This window comes from Lepidochelys olivacea (genome assembly GCF_965140295.1).
Source record: "Lepidochelys olivacea isolate rLepOli2 genome assembly, chromosome: 28".
NCBI lineage: Eukaryota > Metazoa > Chordata > Testudines > Cheloniidae > Lepidochelys > Lepidochelys olivacea.
Window position 1 is genome coordinate 1,371,277 of NC_140438.1, and position 20,027 is coordinate 1,391,303.

Consider the following 20,027-nt stretch of genomic DNA (forward strand, 5'->3'; position numbering starts at 1 on the left):
CCCCGTCTGGAGGAATTTAGGATTTTTCTGGTTTGAAATAATCCAGGGTATGGAAGTGGGGGAGAGGAGGTAGGACTGAATAGGGAGACAGGTATGAAAAGTGGGGGGGGGGTATAAAGGGCTCGGGAGATAGATAGAGGGGGTGGGGTGGGCGGACAGAGGGGAACGCATAGACGGGGGACGGGACGGGCGGATGGAGGGGGGTGGATAGAGGGGTGTGGGGGGTGGGATGGGGGATGGATAGAGGGGGTGTGGGGAGGGATGTTTAGATAATTTTAATAAATAGAAGGAGGGGGCTGGTGGGTTAGAGCAGGGGGGGCTGGGAGCCAGGACTCCTGGGTTCTTTCCCTGGCTCTGGGAGGGGAGTGGGGGCTGGTGGGTGAGAGCAGGGGGGGCTGGGAGCCAGGACTCCTGGGTTCTTTCCCTGGCTCTGGGAGGGGAGTGGGGGCTGGTGGGTTAGAGCAGGGGGGGCTGGGAGCCAGGACTCCTGGGTTCTTTCCCTGGCTCTGGGAGGGGAGTGGGGACTGGTGGGTTAGAGCAGGGGGGGCTGGGAGCCAGGACTCCTGGGTTCTTTCCCTGGCTCTGGGAGGGGAGTGGGGGCTGGTGGTTAGAGCAGGGGGGGCTGGGAGCCAGGACTCCTGGGTTCTTTCCCTGGCTCTGGGAGTGGAGTGGGGGCTGGTGGGTTAGAGCAGGGGGGGCTGGGAGCCCGGACGCCTGGGTTCTCTCCCCGGCTCTGGGAGGGGAAGGGCAAACCCATAGCAGGGGGAGATTGTTACCTGAGACCCGACCCCCCACGCTAAAAAAATCCCTCCCCCGACACTAATTCCCCGCCCCCCTCCCGCCCGCCGTCCATCCCTGCCCCTTTAAGAAAGCCCCAGATTGTCACTTATTGTCTCTGCGATTGACCAATCAGGGGCTGCTTGGGGAGGGGGGTGAGGCCTCTGATTGGCGGGGACGAAAGCTCCCCCTCACCCCCTCTCTACAGATCGGGCCCCCCCCATCCACGGTCGCTGTCCCGCCGCCTGGGTGCTGAATCGCCCCTCCCCCCCACACCCCCTCCGCCCCGGCACCCGGGACCCTCCCCCCGCAGGAGCCGCACGGGGCAGGGGGCGCAGCGGAGGCAGGATGAGTGGGGGGGTCTATGGAGGAGGTAAGGGGCCCCCTTTAATGTCCCCCCCCTTTATTTCCAGGCATAAATCACAGCAGCAGCATGCAGCCCCCAGGGGGCGCCGTGCTGCAGGGGGAGGGGTTGGGGGGGGTCAGCTGGATCTGGGTCATCGAACACTTGCAGCCGCCCCGCCCCAGAGGTGGCCGCATCTCGGCGCCGGGCGAGGGGTCCCCGGGTCACCCGCCGCCCCGCCCCAGAGGTGGCCGCATCTCGGCGCCGGGCGAGGGGTCCCCGGGTCACCCGCCGCCGCGCCCCAGAGGTGGCCGCATCTCGGCGCCGGACGAGGGGTCCCCGGGTCGCCCGCCGCCCCGCCCCAGAGGTGGCCGCATCTCGGCGCCGGGCGAGGGGTCCCCGGGTCGCCCGCCGCCCCGCCCCAGAGGTGTCCGCGTCTCTGAGCCGGGCGAGGGGTCCCCGGGTCGCCCACCGCCCCGCCCCAGAGGTGTCCGCATCTCGGCGCCGGGCGAGGGGTCCCCGGGTCACCCGCCGCCCCGCCCCAGAGGTGTCCGCATCTCGGCGCCGGGCGAGGGGTCCCCGGGTCACCCGCCGCCCCGCCCCAGAGGTGGCCGCATCTCGGCGCCGGGCGAGGGGTCCCCGGGTCACCCGCCGCCGCGCCCCAGAGGTGGCCGCATCTCGGCGCCGGACGAGGGGTCCCCGGGTCGCCCGCCGCCCCGCCCCAGAGGTGGCCGCATCTCGGCGCCGGGCGAGGGGTCCCCGGGTCGCCCGCCGCCCCGCCCCAGAGGTGTCCGCGTCTCTGAGCCGGGCGAGGGGTCCCCGGGTCGCCCACCGCCCCGCCCCAGAGGTGTCCGCATCTCGGCGCCGGGCGAGGGGTCCCCGGGTCACCCGCCGCCCCGCCCCAGAGGTGTCCGCATCTCGGCGCCGGGCGAGGGGTCCCCGGGTCACCCGCCGCCCCGCCCCAGAGGTGGCCGCATCTCGGCGCCGGGCGAGGGGTCCCCCAGAGCTGGGCGCATCTCGGCGCCGGGCGAGGGGTCCCCGGGTCACCCGCCGCCCCGCCCCAGAGGTGTCTGCGTCTCTGTGCCGGGCGAGGGGTCCCCGGGTCACCCGCCGCCCCGCCCCAGAGGTGGCCGCATCTCGGCGCCGGACGAGGGGTCCCCGGGTCACCCGCCGCCCCGCCCCAGAGGTGGGCGCATCTCGGCGCCGGGCGAGGGGTCCCCCAGAGCTGGGCGCATCTCGGCGCCGGGCGAGGGGTCCCTGGGTCACCGGCCGCCCCGCCCCAGAGGTGGCCGCATCTCGGCGCCGGGCGAGGGGTCCCCGTGTCGCCCGCCGCCCCGCCCCAGAGGTGTCTGCGTCTCTGTGCCGGGCGAGGGGTCCCCGGGTCACCCGCCGCCCCGCCCCAGAGGTGGCCGCATCTCGGCGCCGGACGAGGGGTCCCCGGGTCACCCGCCGCCCCGCCCCAGAGGTGGGCGCATCTCGGCGCTGAGCGAGGGGTCCCCGGGTCACCCGCCCCCCCGCCCCAGAGGTGGCCGCATCTCGGCGCCGGGCGAGGGGTCCCCCAGAGCTGGGCGCATCTCGGCGCCGGGCGAGGGGTCCCTGTGTCACCGGCCGCCCCGCCCCAGAGGTGGCCGCATCTCGGCGCCGGACGAGGGGTCCCTGGGTCACCCGCCGCCCCGCCCCAGAGGTGGGCGCATCTCGGTGCTGAGCGAGGGGTCCCCGGGTCACCCGCCGCCCCGCCCCAGAGGTGGGCGCATCTCGGTGCTGAGCGAGGGGTCCCCGGGTCACCCGCCGCCCCGCCCCAGAGGTGGCCGCATCTCGGCGCCGGGCGAGGGGTCCCCCAGAGCTGGGCGCATCTCGGCGCCGGGCGAGGGGTCCCTGGGTCACCGGCCGCCCCGCCCCAGAGGTGGCCGCATCTCGGCGCCGGGCGAGGGGTCCCCCAGAGCTGGGCGCATCTCGGCGCCGGGCGAGGGGTCCCTGGGTCACCGGCCGCCCCGCCCCAGAGCTGGGCGCATCGGTGGCGGGTGCCGAGTGTTTCTCTCTCTCTGTCCCAGATGAGGTGGGGGCGCTCGTCTTTGACATCGGCTCGTTCTCAGTCCGAGCTGGCTACGCCGGAGAAGACTGCCCCAAGGTACGTCCGGAGGCCCCCCACGTGGGGGTCCCTGGAAGCCCCCTCAACCTGCCCCGGGGCCGGGTGGGAGCCGGGGCCCCCCAGAGGGGACAGGCCCCCTGGCTCACCCCCCGCCCCCGTTGCAGGCGGATTTCCCCACCACGGTGGGGCTGCTGGCCCCCGAGGACGCGGCGCTGGATCTGGACGGGGAGAAGGAGAAGAAGCCGGGGAAGGTTTATTACATCGACACCAACTCGCTGCACGTCCCGCGGGAGAACACCGAGGTCCTGTCGCCCCTGAAGAACGGCATGAGTGAGGGTCTGGCCCCCGGGGCCCCGCCCCGGGCCCCCCGCCCCGGGCCCCCGCTGCCCCTCCGCCACGGCCTACCCCGTCACGACCCCCGCTGCCACGGCCCACCCTGCCATGGGCCCCTGCTGCCCCCCCGCCACGGGCCCCCCGCCCCGACCCCCCACTACCCCCCGCCACGGGCCCCCGCTACCCCTGTGCCACGGCCCCCCGTCATGACCCCCCGTGCCACGGCCCCCCCCGCCACGGGCCCCCGCTGCCCCTCCGCCACAGCCCCCCGTCATGACCCCCCGCTACCCCCGTGCCACGGGCCCCCGCTACTCCCCACCACGGCCCCCCCCGTCATGACCCCCCACTACCCCCGTGCCACGGCCCCCCTGTCATGATCCCCCGCTACCCCCGTGCCACGGCCTACCCCGTCACGACCCCCGCTGCCACGGCCCACCCTGCCATGGGCCCCTGCTGCCCCCCTGCCACGGGCCCCCCGCCCCGACCCCCCACTACTCCCCGCCACGGGCCCCCGCTACTCCCCTGCCACAGGCCCCCGCTACCCCTGTGCCACGGCCCCCCGTCATGACCCCCCGCTACCCCCGTGCCATGGCCCCCCCCGTCATGACCCCCCACTACCCCCGTGCCACGGCCCCCCTGTCATGATCCCCCGCTACCCCCGTGCCACGGCCTACCCCGTCACGACCCCCGCTGCCACGGCCCACCCTGCCATGGGCCCCCGCTACCCCCGTGCCACGGCCCTTCCCGTCATGACCCCCTGCTACCCCTGTGCCACGGGCCCCCCCGCCACGGGCCCCCACTGCCCCTCCGCCACGGCCTACCCCGTCACGACCCCCGCTGCCACGGCCCACCCTGCCATGGGCCCCCGCTACCCCCGTGCCACGGCCCTTCCCGTCATGACCCCCTGCTACCCCTGTGCCACGGGCCCCCCCGCCACGGGCCCCCACTGCCCCTCCGCCACGGCCTACCCCGTCACGACCCCCGCTGCCACGGCCCACCCTGCCATGGGCCCCTGCTGCCCCCCCGCCACGGGCCCCCCGTCCCGACCCCCCACTACTCCCCGCCACGGGCCCCCACTACTCCTCTGCCACAGGCCCCCGCTACCCCCGTGCCACGGCCCCCCCCGTCATGACCCCCCACTACCCCCGTGCCACAGCCCCCCCGTCACGGGCCCCCGCTACCCCCGTGCCACGGCCCCCCCGTCACGGGTCCCTGCTACCTCCCTGCCACAGGATCCCCCACCACAGGACCCCACCCTGCCCCCCGCCATGCCCCTCCATGGCTTCTGGACCCCCTGCCATGGGCACCCCCCCCAGTGGCTTCCCCACCCCCACGGGTGGCCCCACGTGGTGCAGGGGAGCTGGAGGGAAGCAGGTTGGTGCCACCTTAACCGAGCCCCACCCCCGTATCTCTCCCTCCCCCTCCCCGTGTTGTACCCTCGCCCCCCCCCAACGCTGCTGTCCCCCCAGTCGAGGACTGGGATTGTTTCCAGGCCATCCTGGACCACACCTATGGCAAACACGTCAAGTCGGAGCCCGGCCTGCACCCCGTGCTCATGTCCGAGGCACCGGTAGGTCCCCCACACGCCCCCCAATATCACGTCACCCCCCCCGTGCTGTCACATCCCCCCGATCCGCCCCCTGAGCCCCGACATCCTCCTGCACCCGGACATCAGCCCTGATCCACCCCCTGTGCACCATCACGTCACCCCCTGCACCCCAACATCACCTCTGGTGCACCCCATGCCTCTGACATCACATCACCCCCCTGTGTCGTCACATCCCCCCCGATCCGCCCCCTGCACCCCGACATCCCCCTGCACCCGGACATCAGCCCTGATCCACCCCCTGTGCCCCCTCACGTCACCCCGTGCACCCCAACATCACCTCTGATCCACCCCGTGTCCCCCATCAGGTCACCCCCTGCACCCCATCACCTCTGATCCACCCCGTATGCCCCAACATCATGTCACCCCCCTGTACCCTGACATCCCCCTGATCCACCCCATGCCCCCGACATTACGTCACCCCCTGCACCCCATCACCCTGATCCATCCCCCTGCACCCTGACATCATGTCACCCCCTGCACCCTGACATCACCCCGATCCACTCCCTTGCACCCCGACATCACGTCACCCCCCACACCCCCAACATCACCCCCCCATCCACCCCCCTGCACCCCGACATCACCTCTGATCCACGCCGTGTCCCCCATCAGGTCACCCCCTGCACCCCATCACCTCTGATCCACCCCATGCCCCCAACATCACATCACCCCCTGCACCCCATCACCCTGATCCATCCCCCTGCACCCTGACATCACCCCGATCCACCCCATGCCCCCGACATCACATCACCCCCTGCACCCCATCACCCTGATCCATCCCCCTGCACCCTGACATCATGTCACCCCCTGCACCCTGACATCACCCCGATCCACTCCCTTGCACCCCGACATCACGTCACCCCCCACACCCCCAACATCACCCCCCCATCCACCCCCCTGCACCCCGACATCACCTCTGATCCACCCCGTGTCCCCCATCAGGTCACCCCCTGCACCCCATCACCTCTGATCCACCCCATGCCCCCGACATCACATCACCCCCTGCACCCCATCACCCTGATCCATCCCCCTGCACCCTGACATCATGTCACCCCCTGCACCCTGACATCACCCCGATCCACTCCCTTGCACCCCGACATCACGTCACCCCCCACACCCCCAACATCACCCCCCCATCCACCCCCTGCACCCCGACATCACCTCTGATCCACCCCGTGTCCCCCATCAGGTCACCCCCTGCACCCCATCACCTCTGATCCACCCCATGCCCCCGACATCACATCACCCCCTGCACCCCATCACCCTGATCCATCCCCCTGCACCCTGACATCATGTCACCCCCTGCACCCTGACATCACCCCGATCCACTCCCTTGCACCCCGACATCACGTCACTGCCCGCACCCCGACATCATCCCGATCCACCCTGCACCCCCTGACATCACATCACCCCCCGGCACCCCAACATCACCCCAATCCACCCCCCTGCACCCCGACATCACCCTCATCCACCCCATGCCCCCGGACATCATGTCACCCCCCTGCACCCTGACATCACCCCGATCCACTCCCTTGCACCCCGACATCACGTCATCCCCCACACCCCCAACATCACCCCCCCATCCACCCCCCTGCACCCCGACATCACCCTGATCCACCCCACGCCCACCCGACATCACGTCACCCCCCCTGCACACCATCACCCCGATCCACCCCACGCCCCCCGGCATCACATCACCCCCCTGCCCCCCGATATCCCGCCCTGGCCCCCCAGCGCCCCCACCGCTGGTCTCTCTCCCCGCAGTGGAACACCCGGGCCAAGCGGGAGAAGCTGACCGAGCTGATGTTCGAGCATTACGCCATCCCGGCCTTCTTCCTCTGCAAGACCGCCGTGCTCACCGCGTATCCTGGGGGGGGCCGGGGGCAGGGATCTGGGGGGCTGGAGAAGTGGAAAGGACATGTGGGGGAGGGCTGGGAAGGATCTGGGGGGCTGGGATGGGGCTGGCAGGCTGGAGAGGACATGTCGGGGGCTGCGATGGGGGGAGCTGGGCAGGGACTGGGGGGCTGTAGGGAAGATTTGGGGGGCTGGGAGGAAAAGGGGGGATCCTGGCATGGGGTCCGGCCGCGGGCACCTCGGGCCGTGTAGGGCACAGGCAGCGGGGAGGGGGACAGAGAGCCGCTCCGAGGCGGTCACCCTGCTCCTGCGGCAGGGAGTTCCACAGAGCCAGGAACCATCTTGCCCCCTTGACCCCCCCCCGCCAGCTTTGCCAATGGGCGCAGCACGGGGCTGGTGCTGGACAGCGGGGCCACCCACACCACGGCCATCCCCGTGCACGACGGGTACATCCTGCAGCAAGGTGGGCACCGCCCGGACGCCTGGGTCCTCTGCCCGGCTCAGGGAGGGGAGTGGGGGCTGGTGGGTTAGAGTCGGGGGGCCTAGGAGCCAGGACTCCTGGGTTCTTTCCCTGGCTCTGGTAGGGCAGTGGGGGCTGGTGGGTTAGAGTCGGGGGGGCTGGGAGCCAGGACGCCTGGGTTCTTTCCCTGGCTCTGGTAGGGCAGTGGGGGCTGGTGGGTTAGAGTCGGGGGGGCTGGGAGCCAGGACGCCTGGGTTCTCTCCCTGGCTCTGGTAGGGCAGTGGGGGCGGGTGGGTTAGAGCAGGGGGGGCTGGGAGCCAGGACTCCTGGGTTCATTCCCGGCTCTGGGGGGGGGTTCCAGGGATTGTGAAGTCGCCGCTGGCCGGGGATTTCATCTCCATGCAGTGCCGGGAGCTCTTCCAGGAGATGAACATTGAGATCGTGCCCCCCTACATGATCGCTGCCAAGGTGCGGAGGGGGGGGGTCCCTTGTGGGGGGGGTGGCGGGCTGGGGGGGAAAACAGGAATGCAGGAGGGGGGGAGGTGAGGGGAGGCGGGGGTTGATGCGGGAGGGGCTGGGGGGATTGCGGGGAGGGAGGGGGTCTGGGAGGGGAATGGTTCACGGCTCCCCCCTGCCCCATCTTTCTGCCGCCCCCCCAGGACCCCGTGCGTGAGGGGGCCCCCCCCAACTGGAAGAAGAAGGAGAAGCTGCCCCAGGTCTCCAAGTCCTGGCACAACTACACCTGCAATGTGAGCTGGGGGGGGCGGGGCTGGGGGCCGGACGCCTGGGTTCTCTCCCCGGCTCTGGGAGGGGAGTGGGGTGGTGGGTCAGAGCAGGGGGGCTGGGAGCCAGGACTCCTGGGTTCTCTCCCTGGCTCTGGGAGGAGAGTGGGGGCTGGTGGCTCAGAGCAGGGGGGGCTGGGAGCCAGGACGCCTGGGTTCTCTCCCCGGCTCTGGGAGGGGAGCGGGGGCCGGTGGGTCAGAGCAGGGGGGGCTGGGAGCCAGGACTCCTGGGTTCTCTCCTCAGCTCTGGGAGGGGAGCGGGGACCGGTGGGTCAGAGCATGGGGGGCTGGGAGCCAGGACTCCTGGGTTCTCTCCCCAAATCACTGACCCCCATATCCTCTTCCCCCCCGCCAGGAGGTGATCCAGGATTTTCAGGCCTCAGTGCTACAGGTCTCTGACTCCCCATATGACGAGCAGTGAGTGCTGGGGGGTGGGGGGCGCACTGGGGGGGGAAGCTGCTGGCACGGTGGTGGGAGGAGGGGGGGCAGGGCTTTGCCAGAGGGAGGGGGGCTGGGCACTCAGGGTGGGGGGAGTCTGTTGGAGTGGGGCCATGGGAGGAAGCCCCCTCCCCCCTGAAAGTGGCGGGGGGCACTGCCCCTCCTCTGCCCCCCTCCCGCAGGGTGGCTGCCCAGATGCCCACTGTACACTACGAGATGCCCAACGGGTACAACACGGACTATGGGGCTGAGCGGCTGCGCATCCCCGAGGGGCTCTTCGACCCCTCCAACGTCAAGGTGGGTCACCCCCCAGCCCCGCCCCAGCCAGAGCCGGGAGGGAACCCAGGAGTCCTGGCTCCCAGCTCCCCCATTCCGACCCCCCAGCCCCCACTCCCTTTCCAGAGCTGGGGAGAGAACCCAGGAGTCCTGGTCCCAGCCCCCCCCGCTCTGACCCCCCAGCCCCCACTCCCCTCCCGGAGCCGGGGAGAGAACCCAGGAGTCCTGGCTCCCAGCCCCCCCCGCTCTGACCCCCCAGCCCCCACTCCCCTCCCGGAGCCGGGGAGAGAACCCAGGAGTCCTGGCTCCCAGCCCCCCCTGCTCTAACCCACCAGCCCACTGCCCTGCCAGAGACAGGGAGAGAACCCAGGAGTCCTGGCTCCCAGCCCCCCCTGCTCTGACCCCCCAGCCCCCACTCCCTTTCCAGAGCCGAGGAGAGAACCCAGGAGTCCTGGCTCCCAGCCCCCCTGCTCTAACCCACCAGCCCCCATTCCCAGAACCCCTGTCTTTTTTTAATCGTTCCTTGCCTCAGTTTCCCCACTTTGTCCAGGGTGAGGCTGGGGGTTGGGAGGAGATGGTGGTGTGATATTTGGGGAAGGGGGAGTCCGGGGGCAGGGCAGAAGGGCCCCCCATTAATGCTTGCCCCTCCCCCAATTCTGTCCCCTTCTCCAGGGTCTCTCTGGTAACACCATGCTGGGCGTCGGGCACGTGGTGACCACCAGCATCGGCATGTGTGATATCGACATCAGGCCGGTGCGTGCCCTCCCCCCCGCTCTTCCCCCCACCCCGTGGGGTGTGGGGCTGGGCCCTTGGGCCCTGTGGGACTCCCTGCAACTGGAGTCCCTTGGCTGGGCCTGTGGGGAGGGTGATCTGGTCAGCAGGCAGGACGCCGGGGTAGATGGGCCCGTGGTGGGGGACGCCGGGGGAGGGGGGCCCAGGGGCGAAGGGGGCCCAAGGACGAGGGGGGCCCGGGACTAACCGTCTCCCGGTGATTCTCAGGGTCTCTACGGCAGCGTCATTGTGACCGGGGGCAACACCCTGCTGCAGGGATTCACCGACCGGCTGAACCGCGAGCTGTCGCAGAAAACGCCCCCCGTGAGTGTGTGCCCGTGGGCAATGCTCCCTCCGCTCTGCGTGTGTGTACGGGGATTCTTGGGGTTGTGGTCTGTGTGTGTGTGGAGGGGTTGTGGGGGTGTCCCGGGGTCCCCGGGCGATGCTCTGGACCTGCTCCCCGCGAAGCCAGGCAGGACTCTGGGGAGTCTCCTCTCGGGGGGCAGCCTGTCTGCAGGACACACAGCTCCTCCGGCTCCACCTTCCTGGGTCTGACCCCGGAGCCTCCAGCCCCCCTGCCCCTCCCTGCGCTTCCCCCAGCCAGTCCGCCCAGGTCGGGTCCTGGGGCAGCCAGAGGGTCCTGCCCCCCAACTCCGCAGTCAGACGGGACTCTCAGCCAGCCGGTAACACAGAAGGTTTATTAGACGACAGGGACATGGTCTAACACAGAGCTTGTAGGTGCAGAGAACAGGACCCCTCAGCTGGGTCCATTTTGGGAGGGGGCAGTGAGCCAGACAACCCCGTCTGCACTTCACTCCATGTCCCAGCCAGCCCCAAACTGAAACTCCCCCCAGCCCCTCCTCCTCTGGGCTTTGTCCCTTTCCCGGGCCAGGAGGGCACCGGATCCCTTTGTTCTCCAACCCTTCAGCTCTCACCTTGCAGGGGGGAAGGGCCCAGGCCATCAGTGGCCAGGAAACAGGGTGTCGGCCCTTCTCTGTGTCCAGACCCCTGCCCACACCTGCCCTCTAGGGCTCTGCAAGGATCCTACACCCTTATCCCACCCCCTAGAGACTTAAGAACTGCCTAGGGGAAACTGAGGCACCCCCCCACGATTCAGAGGAAACATTAAGAACAGTCCCGCTCCGTCACAGGGGGGCTGTGGGGTGTCTGTGTGGAGGGGTTGTGGGGGGCTGTGGGGGTGTGGGGTGTGTGTGCGGAGGGGCTGTTGGGGGGTGTGTGGAGGGGTTGTGGGGGGCTGTGGGGGGGTGTAGAGGGGCTGTGGGGTGTCTGTGTGGAGGGGTTGTGGGGGGCTGTGCGGGGGTGTAGAGGGGCTGTGGGGTGTCTGTGTGGAGGGGTTGTGGGGGGCTGTGGGGGTGTGGGGTGTGTGTGTGTGGAGGGGTTGTGGGGGGCTGTGCGGGGGTGTAGAGGGGCTGTGGGGTGTCTGTGTGGAGGGGTTGTGGGGGGCTGTGGGGGTGTGGGGTGTGTGTGTGTGGAGGGGTTGTGGGGGGCTGTGGGGGGGTGTAGAGGGGCTGTGGGGTGTCTGTGTGGAGGGGTTGTGGGGGGCTGTGGGGGGGGTGTAGAGGGGCTGTGGGGTGTCTGTGTGGAGGGGTTGTGGGAGGCTGTGGGGGGGGTGTAGAGGGGCTGTGGGGTGTCTGTGTGGAGGGGTTGTGGGGGGCTGTGGGGGTGTGGGGGGTGTGTGTGTGGAGGGGTTGTGGGGGGCTGTGCGGGGGTGTAGAGGGGCTGTGGGGTGTCTGTGTGGAGGGGTTGTGGGGGGCTGTGGGGGGGTGTAGAGGGGCTGTGGGGTGTCTGTGTGGAGGGGTTGTGGGGGGCTGTGGGGGTGTGGGGGGTGTGTGTGTGGAGGGGTTGTGGGGGGCTGTGCGGGGGTGTAGAGGGGCTGTGGGGTGTCTGTGTGGAGGGGTTGTGGGGGGCTGTGGGGGTGTGGGGGGTGTGTGTGTGGAGGGGTTGTGGGGGGCTGTGCGGGGGTGTAGAGGGGCTGTGGGGTGTCTGTGTGGAGGGGTTGTGGGGGGCTGTGGGGGGGTGTAGAGGGGCTGTGGGGTGTCTGTGTGGAGGGGTTGTGGGGGGCTGTGGGGGTGTGGGGGGTGTGTGTGCGGAGGGGTTGTGGGGGGCTGTGCGGGGGTGTAGAGGGGCTGTGGGGTGTCTGTGTGGAGGGGTTGTGGGGGGCTGTGGGGGGGTGTAGAGGGGCTGTGGGGTGTCTGTGTGGAGGGGTTGTGGGGGGCTGTGGGGGTGTGGGGTGTGTGTGTGTGGAGGGGTTGTGGGGGGCTGTGCGGGGGTGTAGAGGGGCTGTGGGGTGTCTGTGTGGAGGGGTTGTGGGGGGCTGTGGGGGGGGTGTAGAGGGGCTGTGGGGTGTCTGTGTGGAGGGGTTGTGGGGGGCTGTGGGGGTGTGGGGTGTGTGTGTGTGGAGGGGTTGTGGGGGGCTGTGCGGGGGTGTAGAGGGGCTGTGGGGTGTCTGTGTGGAGGGGTTGTGGGGGGCTGTGGGGGTGTGGGGGGTGTGTGTGTGGAGGGGTTGTGGGGGGCTGTGCGGGGGTGTAGAGGGGCTGTGGGGTGTCTGTGTGGAGGGGTTGTGGGGGGCTGTGCGGGGGTGTAGAGGGGCTGTGGGGTGTCTGTGTGGAGGGGTTGTGGGGGGCTGTGGGGGTGTGGGGTGTGTGTGTGTGGAGGGGTTGTGGGGGGCTGTGCGGGGGTGTAGAGGGGCTGTGGGGTGTCTGTGTGGAGGGGTTGTGGGGGGCTGTGGGGGTGTGGGGTGTGTGTGCGGAGGGGCTGTTGGGGGGTGTGTGGAGGGGTTGTGGGGGGCTGTGGGGGGGTGTAGAGGGGCTGTGGGGTGTCTGTGTGGAGGGGTTGTGGGGGGCTGTGGGGGGGTGTAGAGGGGCTGTGGGGTGTCTGTGTGGAGGGGTTGTGGGGGGCTGTGGGGGTGTGGGGTGTGTGTGTGTGGAGGGGTTGTGGGGGGCTGTGGGGGGGTGTAGAGGGGCTGTGGGGTGTCTGTGTGGAGGGGTTGTGGGGGGCTGTGGGGGTGTGGGGTGTGTGTGTGTGGAGGGGTTGTGGGGGGCTGTGCGGGGGTGTAGAGGGGCTGTGGGGTGTCTGTGTGGAGGGGTTGTGGGGGGCTGTGGGGGGGTGTAGAGGGGCTGTGGGGTGTCTGTGTGGAGGGTTTGTGGGGGGCTGTGGGGGTGTGGGGTGTGTGTGTGTGGAGGGGTTGTGGGGGGCTGTGCGGGGGTGTAGAGGGGCTGTGGGGTGTCTGTGTGGAGGGGTTGTGGGGGGCTGTGCGGGGGTGTAGAGGGGCTGTGGGGTGTCTGTGTGGAGGGGTTGTGGGGGGCTGTGGGGGTGTGGGGGGTGTGTGTGTGGAGGGGTTGTGGGGGGCTGTGCGGGGGTGTAGAGGGGCTGTGGGGTGTGTGTGTGGAGGGGTTGTGGGGGGCTGTGGGGGGGTGTAGAGGGGCTGTGGGGTGTCTGTGTGGAGGGGTTGTGGGGGGCTGTGGGGGTGTGGGGGGTGTGTGTGTGGAGGGGTTGTGGGGGGCTGTGCGGGGGTGTAGAGGGGCTGTGGGGTGTCTGTGTGGAAGGGCTGTTGGGGGTCTGTGGGGAGTGTGTGGAGGGGTTGTGGGGGGAGGGGTGTGCACAACGCTGCCCCCTGCTGGCCGGTCCCACGGGGGCCGCTCCCCACCGCCCCCCTCTGTCCCCCCAGAGCATGCGCCTCAAACTCATCGCCAGCAACAGCACCATGGAGCGGAGATTCAGCCCCTGGATCGGGGGGTCCATCCTCGCCTCGCTAGTGAGTGACCCCGCGGGGGGGCAGGACGCCTGGGTTCTCTCCCCAGCTCTGGGAGGGCAGGGGGGGCTGGTGGGTCAGAACGGGGGAGGGGAGCTGGGAGCCCGGACGCCTGGGTTCTCTCCCCGGCTCCGGGAGGGGAGTGGGGGCTGGTGGGTCAGAGCAGGGGGTGGGGGCTGGGAGCCAGGACGCCTGGGTTCTCTCCCCGGCTCTGGGAGGGGAGCGGGGGCTGGTGGGTCAGAGCAGGGGGTGGGGGCTGGGAGCCAGGACGCCTGGGTTCTCTCCCCGGCTCTGGGAGGGGAGCGGGGGCTGGTGGGTCAGAGCAGGGGGTGGGGGCTGGGAGCCCGGACGCCTGGGTTCTATCCTGGTCTCTTCTCCCCAGGGCACCTTCCAGCAGATGTGGATCTCCAAGCAGGAGTACGAGGAGGGCGGGAAGCAGTGCGTGGAGCGGAAATGCCCCTGATGCAGCCGGCGCCCCCTGGCGGTGGGGCTGGGGTTCCCGCGGGCACCTGCCCCCAGGGTCCCCTCCCCACCCCACCCCACCCTTCTCCTTCCAGTCCCCAAGCTCTCACCATTATGGTCACAAGACCTTTGGCTGGGGGAAGCTGGGGGAGGGTCCAAGCCCCCCCCCTCGTCCTAATCCCATGTCTTTTCATCATTACCCCCTCCGCTCCCCTCCCTGAGCCGGGGAAAGAACCCAGGAGTCCTGGCTCCCAGCCCCCCTGCTCTAACCCACCAGCCCCCGCTCCCCTCCCAGAGCCGGGGAAAGAACCCAGGAGTCCGGGCTCCCCCTCCCCTTTTCTAACTCCCTTATATGCAGGGGCTAAAGGAAAGCACAGGGATGGGGTGGGTGTGGGGCGGGGGGGGGCTGTTAGTGGCAGAGGGGCTTGAGTTCAGACTCTGGGGTGGCCCATGACAGGTGGCGCCCCCTGTGGGTCAGAGGGAGAACAGAGTCCCCCCCAATTCTTTCCCTGCTCCCCCCCTCCCCGAGTCACAGGCCCCCATTCGCTGTGCCATGTCCCCCCCTCCCCCCCGGTGCCCATCGCGAGCTCGTTACGTGCTTCGTTAATTGGCTTGGTTCATTTTCATGGGTGCGAACGTGGCGTCTAGACAACGGCCCGCAATAAACGTCCGAAAAGGAGAAAACCGTCCAGTGTCTTCATAATGCTGGGAAAGGAACCCAAGCGTCCGGGCTCCCAGACCCCAATCCCCTCCCAGTGCTGTGGAGAGAACCCAGGAGTCCTGGCTCCCAGCCCCCCCGCTCTCACCCACCAGCCCCCACTCCACTCCCAGTGCTGTGGAGAGAACCCAGGAGTCCTGGCTCCCAGCCCCCCCGCTCTCACCCACCAGCCCCCACTCCACTCCCAGTGCTGTGGAGAGAACCCAGGAGTCCTGGCTCCCAGCCCCCCTGCTCTAACCCACCAGCCCCCACTCCACTCCCAGTGCTGTGGAGAGAACCCAGGAGTCCTGGCTCCCAGCCCCCCCGCTCTCACCCACCAGCCCCCACTCCACTCCCAGTGCTGTGGAGAGAACCCAGGAGTCCTGGCTCCCAGCCCCTCTGTTCTAACCCACCAGCCCCCACTCCACTCCCAGTGCTGTGGAGAGAACCCAGGAGTCCTGGCTCCCAGCCCCCCTGCTCTAACCCACCAGCCCCCACTCCCCTCCCAGTGCTGTGGAGAGTGTGACGATGTGACTCAGCAGGGAGGGGGGAGTGTTGACCTGGGAATGTGCCCTGGGGAGGGGAGACCTGAGAGCCTGTCACCTGAGCCAGGAGGGGGAGGGGGAGGTGACACCTCCGCCCAGGAATGTGAACAGAGGCTGCAGCAGGGAACCTGCTGGGTGGGTTTAGTTTCAGTTTGGGGCTGGGTGGAAGAACGCAGGGAACCCCAGGGCTGGGGTCTAAGCTCCCTGCTCCCCCAGAAGGACGTGATTGAGGGGTCCTGGTTGTACCCACAAGCTCTGTTTGGGACTGTTCCTGTTGTCCAATAAACCTTCTGTTTTACTGGCTGGCTGAGAGTCTCAGTGGATCCCAGGAAGAGGGGGGCAGGGCCTGGACTCCCCCACACTCCGTGACAACTGGTGGCAGCGGTGGGATCTACTGCACCCCGTGAACGGCGCTTCCTGCAGTAAGTGACTGGGGAGCAGTAAAAGGAAGGGGAATTGACGGGGACCAGGCGTGCTGAAGATCCAGAGAGAGACGGTTTCGGGGGGCGGTTAACCCCTGGGAATGTGTGACCAGAGAGAAAGACTTTTGCAGTAACAGGGTCCCCCAGGGGATTGCAGCGAGCGGTCCCAGGGGCGGAGGAGTCTGCAGCTCGACCCTGGCAAAGAGTCCGTGACCTCAAGAAGGACTGGCACACGAGGGGCTTTTCCTGGAAACCGTGGGAAGCTGCCCGGCCTGCGAGTGGCCAGCAGGGAGATGTACGCTAAACGCCTGAAGAGCGACCTGGTGGAGCTGTGCAGGCAGAGGGGGCTGCGCATCGGGAGGTCCACCAAGGAACAGCTGATTGCCCAGTTGGAGGAGAGGGATCGCTTGGATGACCCGATCCCTGTCCCTGAGGGAAGCTGCCCGGGGGACGCAGCGTGGGCCCTGGGGCCTTACCGGGCTGGGAGGGGTCAGACTGCTGCCGAGGACACCCCGAGACCCTTCCTACCTATGTCCGGGGGAGGGGTTGGGGGAAGCCCAGCGAATACCGAGGGCACCCTGACCCCGGCACCCAGCAGGGGATCCTCCCGGCGGAGCTCCCCATCCCTGGAGCGGAGGCGGCTGGAATGGGAGAGGGAGATGAAAATGAGGGAGCTGGAGGATCATGAAAAACAACGTCAACATGAGGAGAAACAACGTCAACATGAGCGTCAGGAGAAGGAGAGGGAGCGTCAGGAGAAGGAGAGGGAGCGTCAGGAGAAGGAGAGGGAGCGTCAGGAGAAGGAGAAACAAAGACAGCATGAACAGGAGCTGGCCAGGCTGAGGAGCAGTGGGGCCCCGGCTGCGGTGCGTGAGGGGGACCCAAGACTGCAAGGAGCTTTGATAAGTGCTTCCTGGCCCAGCGGAAGGAGGGGGAGGACATAGATAGCTTCCTGACGGCCTTTGAGAATGCCTGCGAGATGCACAGGGTTGACCCTGCAGACAGGCTCCAGTTCCTCACCCCCTTACTGGACCCCAAAGCCGTGGAGGTGTACAGCCGGATGACAGGGGACTATGAACTGTTCAAACAGGCCCTGCTCCGTGAGTTTGGGCTGACCCCCGAGATGTACCGGAGAAGGTTCCGGAGTCAGCGTAAAACGCCTGAGGTCACCTACCTACACCAGGCCAACCGGATGCAGGGGTATGCCCGCAAGTGGACAGCTGGGGCCCGAGCTAAAGAGGACCTGCTGGACCTAATCGTACTGGAGCAACTGTATGATCAGTGCCCTTCCGACCTGAGGCTGTGGCTGCTGGACAAAAAGCTCGAGAACCCCCAGCACGCAGGGCAGCTGGCCGACGAGTTTGTGAACAGTCGGTCGGGGGTAGCCGGGAGGAGTCCCAAAAGAACAGGCCCCCCCCGATGCAGAGAGAGGGTCACCAGGGGGCCTCCCAGCGGGGAAATAGGGAGAACCCCCTCCCAAGGGGAACGCCTGGCGTTGGGCCCCTCCGACCCGCTCGAGGGGACCAACGTGACCTGAGCTGCTATCACTGTGGCCAGAGAGGCCACGTACGGTCCCAGTGCCCCGGGCTCAGGGACAGACTGAGCAGACCCAACCTACCCAGGGTTAACTGGGTAGGGACCCAGCTGGACGAGGGGCAGACGGCCCAGGAAAGGGGGCCTACCAGTTTACCACCTGCTCAGGAGGGAAGAGTACCCCAGGCCAGCTCCGCCAGAGGGCTGGAGGCTCTGGACTCAGGGTGCTCAGTTTACAGGGTGGGCGCGGGGCTGTCCCTCCGGAGAGAGTGCCTTGTTCCCCTGGAGGTGGATGGGAGGAAGGTCAATGGATACTGGGATACGGGCGCAGAGGTGACGCTGGCCCGGCCCGAGGTGGTGGCCCCAGATCGGGTGGTGCCCAACACCTATCTGACCCTGACAGGGGTGGGCGGGACCCCATTTAAGGTGCCCGTGGCAAGGGTACACCTGAAATGGGGGGCCAAGGAGGGCCCCAAGGATGTGGGGGTACACCACCATTTGCCCACTGAAGTTTTGATGGGGGGAGACCTAGAGGACTGGCCAAGCAAGCCCCAGGCCGCCCTGGTTGTGACGCGTAGCCAGAGCCGGTGAGGGGCACTGCGCCCTGACCTCGGGGAGGGTATCACACCGGAGGCGCAGGACCCTACCCTGGTGGGGAGGGAGCACCGAGGGGCACGGCTCAGAGAGGCTGTGGCCTCAGACCCGGCCAGTGAGAGGGAACCGGTCCCCATCCCTTCCCCAGCCGCTGAGTTCCAGGCCGAGTTGAGGAAAGATCCCTCCTTGCGGAAGCTCAGGGACCTGGCCGACCTCAGTGTGGGACGGACCATGAGGAGAGGCTGCCAGGAGAGGTTCCTGTGGGAGAAGGGGTTCCTGTACCGAGAATGGGCTCCCACAAGGGAAGTAGAGTCCTGTGGGATCAGGAGGCAGCTGGGGGTCCCCCAGAAGTATCGCCACAGGCTCCTGTACCTGGCCCATGACATCCCCCTCGCAGGGCACCAGGGAATCCGGCGCACCCGGCAGAGGTTGCTACAGAACTTTTACTGGCCCGGGGTCTTTACCACTGTCCGGCAGTATTGCCGATCCTGCGACCCCTGTCAGAGGGTGGGGAAGGCCTGGGACAAGGGGAAAGCGGCTTTGAGACCTTTGCCCATCATAGAGGAGCCTTTCCAGAAGGTGGCCATGGACATCGTGGGGCCTCTCAGCAGGACGACCCGGTCGGGGAAGAAATACATTCTGGTGGTGGTAGATTTTGCCACCCGCTACCCCGAGGCAGTGCCCTCAGCTTCCATTGAGGCAGACACCGTGGCCAATGCGCTCCTGACCATTTTCAGCCGAGTGGGGTTCCCCAAGGAAGTCTTGACAGACCAAGGCTCCAACTTCATGTCGGCCCTGCTCCGGTGCTTGTGGGAGAAATGTGGGGTCCGGCACGACTGGGCCTCAGCTTATCACCCCCAGTCCAATGGGCTGGTGGAGAGGTTTAACGGGACGCTAAAGATGATGCTGAAAACCTTTATGAACCAGCACCCGCAGGATTGGGACAAGTACTTACCGCACCTGCTGTTCGCGTACAGGGAGGTGCCCCAGGAGTCGACCGGATTTTCGCCTTTCGAACTGTTATATGGCAGGAGGGTGAGGGGCCCCCTGGACCTGATGAGAGACGAGTGGGAGGGGAAGGCCACTCCCGATGGAGAGTCAGTGGTGGAGTATGTCCTGATCTTCCGAGAGAGACTGGCTGAACTCATGGGCCTGGCCAGGGAGAATCTGGCCAGAGCCCAGAGGAAGCAGAAGGTCTGGTATGACCGCACGGCACGGGCCCGTGCCTACGCCACCGGGGATCAGGTGATGGTTCTCATCCCAGTGAGAAAGAACAAACTACAGGCCGCCTGGGAGGGCCCTTTCAAGGTCGTCAAGCAGCTCAATGAGGTAAACTATGTGGTGGAGCTGTCGAACCGGGCGCACCACCGCCGCGTGTACCATGTGAATATGATGAAGCCATATTATGCCAGGGGGAATGTGGTGTTGGCCGTGTGTGGACAGTGGGAAGAGCAGGGAGATGACCCTTTAGTAGATCTATTCCCTGGAACCAGAGCTGGTTTCCCCCTGGAAACAATTCCCCTCTCGGATCAGCTAACCGCTGCCCAGCAAGCTGAGGTCAGGGGGGTGCTGCATCCGTACCGCCAGCTGTTTTCCAACCAGCCTGGACGCACTAATCTGACTGTCCACCGGGTGCAGACAGGGTCACACCCGCCGATAAGATGCTCCCCCTTCCGAGTCACAGGGAAAACTGCTCAGGACCTGGAAAGAGAGGTCCGGGACATGCTGGCTTTGGGGGTGATCCAGCCATCTGCCAGCCCTTGGGCCTCGCCAGTGGTGCTGGTCCCCAAAAAGGACGGGTCGGTCCGGTTCTGTGTGGACTATCGGAAGCTCAATGCCATCACTGTATCTGATGCCTACCCCATGCCCAGGCCGGACGAGCTCCTAGACAAGCTGGGAGGAGCTCGGTACCTTACCACCATGGACCTTACAAAGGGCTACTGGCAAGTGCCGCTGGATGCAGATGCCCGACTGAAATCGGCCTTTATCACCCCTCTGGGGCTCTATGAGTTCCTGACCCTGCCTTTCGGCCTCAAGGGAGCGCCGGCCACCTTCCAGCGCCTGGTGGACCAGCTCCTGAGGGGGATGGAGAGTTTTGCTGTGGCGTATATTGATGACATCTGTGTCTTTAGCCAGACCTGGGAGGACCACGTGTCCCAGGTTAGACAAGTGCTGGACCGACTCCAGGGGGCTGGGCTGACTGTAAAAGCGGAGAAGTGCAAGGTGGGGATGGCGGAAGTATCTTACCTGGGCCATCGGGTGGGGAGCGGCCG

At 67.9% G+C, this 20,027-nt stretch overlaps 1 protein-coding gene across 1 annotated transcript; it reads left to right on the top strand.

The window, feature by feature from the left end:
• The first annotated feature begins 1,022 nt into the window (after positions 1-1,022).
• Positions 1,023-14,046, top strand: ACTL6B (actin like 6B). Its single transcript, XM_084616434.1, has 14 exons — positions 1,023-1,150; positions 3,172-3,248; positions 3,374-3,539; positions 5,012-5,112; positions 6,913-7,010; positions 7,371-7,465; positions 7,824-7,930; positions 8,122-8,211; positions 8,600-8,661; positions 8,865-8,979; positions 9,631-9,711; positions 9,958-10,053; positions 13,418-13,504; positions 13,884-14,046. The coding sequence occupies exons 1-14, from the start codon at positions 1,126-1,128 to the stop codon at positions 13,962-13,964; spliced, it is 1,281 nt and encodes a 426-aa protein (XP_084472560.1). The 5' UTR covers positions 1,023-1,125; the 3' UTR covers positions 13,965-14,046.
• The last annotated feature ends 5,981 nt before the right edge of the window (positions 14,047-20,027 follow it).